Source organism: Sinocyclocheilus rhinocerous, unplaced genomic scaffold, assembly GCF_001515625.1.
Source record: "Sinocyclocheilus rhinocerous isolate Xijiao unplaced genomic scaffold, SAMN03320098_v1.1 scaffold592, whole genome shotgun sequence".
Lineage (NCBI taxonomy): Eukaryota > Metazoa > Chordata > Actinopteri > Cypriniformes > Cyprinidae > Sinocyclocheilus > Sinocyclocheilus rhinocerous.
In genome coordinates, this window is record NW_015642562.1 from 19,681 (window position 1) to 27,087 (window position 7,407).

The following is a 7,407-nucleotide window of genomic DNA, read 5'->3' on the forward strand; positions in this document are numbered from 1 at the left end:
AAAAAAAAAAAAAATCCTGGAAAGTTTCCAAAATTTCTGGAATGTTTCCAAAAATCCCTGGAATATAAAAAAAAAAAAAAATCCTGGAAAGTTTCCAAAATTTCTGGAATGTTTCCAAAATGTACTGGAAATTTTCCAACTTTTTGCAACCCTAAAATTGAGTCATCTGAACAAACAATTTTACACTGAACAATATTGCACAAGTTCCCAGCATGCATTGCAGCTTGAAAACATTTTGTTAATTATTATTAAAATATTATCATTGTTTTACATTTTACTGGCTTAATTTATGCTGCTGCTGCTGTTGTCACTGTAAGTTATCTGTCACGTGGATCAGAGTTCATATTTTTACTGATTTACTTGATCCTTATCATTGTGTTCTGAGGAATATGTGCTACTGCTGGACTTAATATATTTGTCTATCAGCATAAATGTTTGCCTTTAGTTTTAAGAGGCAAATACTACCAATATTATGCAGTGGGCTTTGAAAATAAACCTAAATCTAAAAAAAAAAAAAGAGGATTGTTAAAAAAAGATAGGCATTGCTAATTGCTAAAAAATCTTTGGTTGATCTGATAGATCTTTCAAAACTCAATAGACTGACTTTTATTCATTAGATGAACTAAAGTTTTTAAGTTGTCGGTTGCCAGTTGCGTTAACTTAAGTTGAGCGCGATAGGTTGCCTTGTTTTTTTGCGTTAGGTCAACTTTTTTTACCTGGTCAGGTAGAGGCAGACTTTAGCGTAGGCGTTTTCATCGATGTACGTGTCTAGCATGTCGAGCCGCTCGATTTCCATCAGGAGGTCACAGGCCTCGTGCTCGGCATTATGGGCCATGTTATACGGGACGATCTCTTTGACCAGCTTCAGCAGCACTTCCTGTTGAGCTTTATCGCCTTCCTCGATCTCCTGCCATTCCTTAGCCACCTCTCCTGCCAGATGCCTGCAAACACACACAAGATCCCATCACAGACTGCTTAGAAACCAGAAAGTTCCCACACAGCTCTTTTGAGCAACAGCTACGAGTCTAAGGGAAGTTTGTGAGGTTCGTAGAAATCCAAAAACTTCAAGACAATTCACAAAGATAAAAAAAATAATAAAACAGAGATCACTGGTTTCTAGTCTAATGCAGTGTTATTTTAGCATAATTTATATACTATTTTAGAATTTATAAATATTTAGAATTAGCTTTAATTGATATACTTTCATTTTAATTTTAGTTAGTTTAATTTTAAATGGTTTTGTTATGTGCTTTTGTCAGTTTTATTTTTTTTATGTTTCTATTTTTTCTTTAGTTTAACATTTATATTTATCACTATTTTTCACAACTCTTCATTATTTTCCCCTTTTTTTATAGAATTTATATATTATATTATACACACACATACATATATAATTACATTTTTATATTTTCAATTTGAGTTTTAGTTCAGCTTAAGTTAAGTTTATTTTAGTTGAGATTTTTCTAATTTTTTATGCACTTTTGTCATTTTTATGTTTTTTTTAATATATTTATATTTAGCTTTCATTTGTTTTTATTTTAGTTGCAATTTTAGTAATTTTTACTTTAAGCTTATAATTTTATTTCAGATAGTGGCCAAAACAATATTTCTAAATTTTGTTTATACAATTTATAAAAAATATTTTGAATTAGCTTTTATTTTCATTTTAGTCATTTTGTTATGTGCCTTTGACATTTTTATTATTATTTTAAATAACATCCAAAGCAACATTTCAAACCATCATGTTTCAGTGAGGAGAAAATAATTTTGATCTTAAAAATAATTCACTTGTGTGTAATATTGTAATTTGTTGCATTTACAAAGTAACTATTTTTTAATTTTGACCAAATCAACCTTTCTAATTTTCGCTTTAATAATTTATAAATATTTTATACTTGGAAAAAAAATAGGCTAACGCTAAATAGAAATATAAAAAATTAATAAAAATGACAAAAGCACATATTACTGAAACTTACACTAAAATGGAAACCAAAAATATATAAATCAAATGTGTTGTAGTTTTAGTAATTTTAGTAATTCTATTTAAATTTGTTTCAGTTAGTGGCCAAAGCAACATTTCTAATTTACGTTTATGTTGTTTATAAATATTTTGAACTGAAATATAAATAAAGTGAATTAGAAATATTTTTTGGAAAAAGAACAAAACTAACAAAAATACACACACAAAAAAAAAGAAAAAGTTTAAACTAAAATTAAAATGAAAAAAAAAAAAACTTTATTCCATTTTATATTATTCCAGCTTTATTTCAAAGACAAAGAAAATGATTTTCAATAGTTCCAATTAAACGTTACACTGGTGTAATGTTTGTGTCTTCAGCATGTGGTCTGCTTGACGTATGCTATTTATAAATATTTTGAACTGAAATATAAATAGAGAATTAGAATTTTTTTTTAAATGAACAAAACTAACAAAAATGACAAATACACATAATAATATTACTAAAGTTCAAACTAAAATTAAAATAAAAAAAAAAATACAAATAAAATCTTCATTCCATATTATTTTTATTCCAGCTTTATTTGAATGACTGAAAATGATTTTCAGTAGTTCCAGTTTGTGTCTTCAGCATGACGTACCTGACGTATTCGTGTCCCCATGAGGCGAGCTCCTCCTGTGAGCCCAGCAGACGGTATTTCAGACACTCTCGCTCGCTGCTCATGGTCATGGCGAGAACAGACACCACGTCTGCGCAGAACTGCTGTGAAACAGAGAGAGAGAGACTGTCACGCTGCACACAAACACATGCTGATCACCCTAAGATAACCAGAGGCCCCTGGCCTACAGCATTACAGTAGGTCCCCCTACCCCAGAAATTTAGATTTTTTTTTCTTGTTAATATGCCAGTTAACATTCACAACACTGTTCGGAATAAAATGTGAATAGAAGTGAATATGCAAATTCACTCTTTGCCACAAGGTGGCGCTTGTGGAACATCAGAATTATAGCATTAAACACGTAAACACCATAGACTGTATAAAAACATGGACGTAGTGTCCGTGACGTCACCCGTAGGGTTCCGAAGATAGTTTTTGAAGCTCTAAAGTAGGCGGAGGCGGCCGTCGCCATCTTGGCAGCGCGTCACCGCGTGTCATTCCCGGATAATCGAAGATGGGCAAAGAGGCGGGAGCAGGTTGCTGAAACCACGCCCAAATTTAAACGGATGAGTTATAAAAAATTTTTACCCCCCTCACAGTTGTCATGAAGGGCTAAATTAGCTATATAGACCAAAATCATTTTTTGAACCAGGCTGTAAACATGTTTTTTTCTGCTGTAAAGTTGGGCATTTTAACATGGGGAGTCTATGGGATTGACTCCCTTTTGCAGCCAGTCGATGAATTACAGTTTAAGTCACTTCCTTGTTGGCTTCACCAGAGAGAGCGGGAGGTTGCCGCTCGGTAAACACATATGTTATTACAGGCACTATACGGAGGTTATATATCAAAAGAAAAAGCCATCAAAACTTTCCTGGCTGAAATGTGAGTTTACATGTATGATTTAAACACCATAAATCACACAAAATATTCATTATTCATCATCAGCAGATCGAAACACGGCATGTTGGCAACTTGGCATAAATGTGGGCTGTTTGGTGACTGCTAACTGCGTTTTATTTTGAAACATGCCTTGCTCACGTTTAATTAATTAAATCACAGCCACATAAAGTTTAATGATCACATTTAAGCAATAGGACGATTTTTCCATCCCCGGATTAAAAATTAAGACTTTGAAGCAGAACCTTTGATAATCTGCACGTTAACAAAGACACTCTTGTGCTGAGTTTCTTTACTAGTGCATGCAATGTATGTGCATGTAATGTGGTGGAACACATGGAACATACCAATTATACAAACTGTGTGGGGGGAACCTAAACTGAACCATTCACTACATAGGCTACTACAACCAGTGCGTCGCTGAAAATGAGTGTGTGAGTTTGTTTACAGAATGCTGTTGTCACTGCTGCAAACTCCCATGCAAATAATTACTCGAAAAATATAATTTCCCTGCAGCCAGAGGGCCCCTTTCCAGTGTAGGCCCCTGGGCTTCAGCCCTGTGTCTGACACACACCTTGTTCTCTCCTGGAGCCATGTTCTGGTAGATGTCCTTGAGTTTGGCGTAATGCGGTCGCAGGAACTTGAGCGGTTTGGGCACCGAGGTCATGGAGGTCGTGGAGGAGCGAATCTGACGCCGCAGTTCTTCCAGAGCAGGACGGTACAGAGACGTGTCCTTCTCCTGAGAAACACAGAGAAAACAAGCGTCACATCTGCCTGTTTAGCACCAAAAGAATTAACAGAAAATGCCAGACGGATGCAGTCGTAACATGTTTAATTTCCTTAACATGAGTGAAATAGAATATTCAATAATAATGTAGGTCAGGATGTGACTTTATCCATTAGGATTTGATTGCATTGTGAAAAACGGACAATGATGTTATTGGTAAACTTTTTTTGCATCGGCAATTCATTGTAGAAATGCTTTCATTTTTATATTTTCAGTTTTCCTTTTAAGAACTTTTGTCGTTTTATTATTATTTAAATTTTCTAAATAGTTTCAATTTCTTTTTATTTCAGTTTTAAGAATGTTAGCACTTCAACTTATTTCAGTTAGTTTTTCTATTTCCACTTTTTCTAATTATTTTTTCTTTCAGTTTTAGTCATTTTAATACTTGAACTACAACTTATTTCAGTTAGTTGCCAAGAATGTTTTTTTTTTTTTGTATTTTATTTATTAGGATTAGAATTTATTGTGAAAAACGGACAATGACGTTATAGATAAACTTTATTTTGCATCAGCAAGTAATTTCAGTAATTAAGAAATTACATTCAAAAGAAATAATTCTTAAAAACTATTTTAAGTTCTTTTGTCATTTTATCTTAGTTTATTTTAATTAGCATTTTATCCACCACAATTAGATTTTATTGTGAAAAATGGACAATGACGGTATTGGTAAACATTATTTTGCATCAGCGACCCATTTCATAAATCAAGAAATCAATTACACTTTCATTCATAATTACAAAACAAACAATTCACACAAAATTCAGGATATTTATCTTAATTGTGCTTCTTAATATGTGTCAACATGACATTTCAGAATCAGAATGAGCTTTATTGCCAAGTGTGTTTACACATACGATGAATTTGTTTTCGTGACAGAAGCTTCCGCAGTGCAACTGAATGAGTGACGAGACAAAACAAAACACAGATAATAAAAGAATAAAAATAGAATAAGTAAATAGGGAATAACAATATACAAATAGACAATATTGTACAGGTACATTCCAATAGACAATTTTGTATGTACAGGTAGCCTATATTATTATGTACAGGTAGTGCTGGGCAGTATACCGGTTCATACCGAATACCGGTGTTTATTTTTGTTATGATATGAATTTTTTAAATACCGCAATACCGGTGTATGTCGCTTAAACAACGTTCGATAGGGGTCCCTTTTCACTGTTGCACTGTGGTGAGGGAACAGCTGTATGTGTTACTAAGCCTGAAAGTTCCGAAACCCAGCAAAAACAAACTCCACTTACACCGAGTCTTTCCACGAGCATCTCCAACTCCTCCTGAAGCAGTTTGTCCTCCTCTGACTGCAAAAACAACAACAAATACATCATACAATATCGCACACACATCAGACGTCTACAAACAATGAAAGAGAACTATTTTTAAAACCAGACAAATTACCTTCTCCTCATATTCAATCATATTTACCAACTACATCCATCCATTCATTCAATAAATCCCTGTGTTTACATATTTATATGATATATGAAGCGCATAAATACCCCTGGACTGTCTGCAGGTCCGTTTATTCAGCACGTTAGTCGTATTAACGCGGTGTTACGCACAGACACGGTGTTTTAAAGTGTTTCGCGCTGATATTGATTTATAATCAGTGTGTAGTGATGAATGTGAGTGTGTTTTGTGAATGTGTTGAGAGTCAGGCCTGCAGAGTGACTCAGGCGGAATTCAAACTCAGTCTTAAGCGCCTGTTTTTTTTCTTTCTCTCACCAGCTCCTGGTCCCCTTTCTTCTCCTTGTCTTTCCCCGCCGGTTGTTTGTCCTTCTCCTCCGTGATTTCGGACTGCTTTTTCTCCTTTTTCGCGGTTTCCTCCATGATTTTTCTGCTGCTGTTTCTCTGAACGCGACTCACTACCGCTAACGATGTTTCTTCTTCTGCGGCTGATGCGCGTCACAGTTCTGCAGTACTGCAGCAAATTACCGCCACCCATCGGCCGCACTGAGAACTGCACTCTGTGTATTTTCCATTTCCTGCAGGCCACTGACTGTCCAAGTTACTGTCTCTTATTACAAATATGTATCATTTTTATTGACAAAATAATTCACTAAATTAATTATTGTTATTGTCACCAACTGTAATTCAAATATATTTTTGAGGAAATTCATAACAAAACTCTGAAAGTAACTGAAAGCACAGCATATTTAACTTATACCAGTGTTATTTTAGCATAATTGAGATTCTATTAAAGTTTTTATTAAAATTTAGAATGTAGAATATTTATATTTTTCGTTTTCATTTTCATGTTTACTAGTTTTGCAGTGTTTTTGTTGTTTTTTATTTTAATTTATTTTAGTTTAGTACAAAGTTAAACTAAAGAAAATGAGAAATGTTGACTAAAATTAGAAATTGCAACTAACTAAATATTTGTATTTTATTTAATTTCACTTAAAGTTTATTTTATTCCAGTAAATGACATTTTTATGGTTTTTGACATTTTTTTAATAAGCATCATCATTACTTAATGTGTCACAATAGTTTCTGTCAGTTCTGATTGATTGTATCAGTTTCTAATTTCTGACTAGAATTTCTTAATAACTAAATCAAAAGTTGTCAAAAAGTGCAATAAAGTTCTCAGTGCAGGAAAAACATCTTTTAAAGCAACTGTTAAACTGTTAAAAATTATTCCATATTTGCAAGTTGATGTTTTCACAGTATTGTTTTGATGTATCTAATTCTTACAAGTTTATGTTACCAGTTTATTATCATAATAATATACGACCATTGCTCACACTTTCAGATAAACATCTTTTACCATTTTTTATAAGCTTTTCCCTCTCCAACAGCAGGTGGCTCCAGAGAACCTCAGAAGCAAAAATGAGCACAAATGTGTGTTTGTCTGTATGAATGTGTGTAATGATGGAGTTTGTAGAGCTGCAGAGCTGCTGCATGAATCTCAACTTCAGAATTTGATTCTCTAGTGACCCGAGTTCATCTGTTTAGTGTTCATGACTCTAGATGTGAACTATTTAAAGGAATTGTTCACCCATTTGCTGAAAATATCCTCACCCTCAGGCCATCAGAGATGTAGATGAGTTTGTCTCTTCATCAGATTTGGAGAAATGTAGCATTGCATCAGT

At 33.6% G+C, this 7,407-nt stretch overlaps 1 protein-coding gene across 1 annotated transcript in view; it reads right to left on the minus strand.

Annotated features, from left to right (window-relative positions):
• The window catches only part of LOC107756199 (proteasome 26S subunit ubiquitin receptor, non-ATPase 2), a 24,408-nt gene extending 18,163 nt beyond the window's left edge, over window positions 1–6,245 (minus strand). The window contains exons 1-5 of the mRNA XM_016573229.1: window positions 6,041–6,245; window positions 5,560–5,616; window positions 4,088–4,252; window positions 2,599–2,720; window positions 717–941 (exon numbers count right to left, since the gene is read on the minus strand). Of these exons, the coding sequence (XP_016428715.1) occupies window positions 717–941; window positions 2,599–2,720; window positions 4,088–4,252; window positions 5,560–5,616; window positions 6,041–6,145 (674 nt within the window). The 5' untranslated portion in view covers window positions 6,146–6,245. The remainder of the gene's footprint in view (window positions 1–716; window positions 942–2,598; window positions 2,721–4,087; window positions 4,253–5,559; window positions 5,617–6,040) is intronic.
• Between the last annotated feature and the right edge of the window lie 1,162 nt (window positions 6,246–7,407).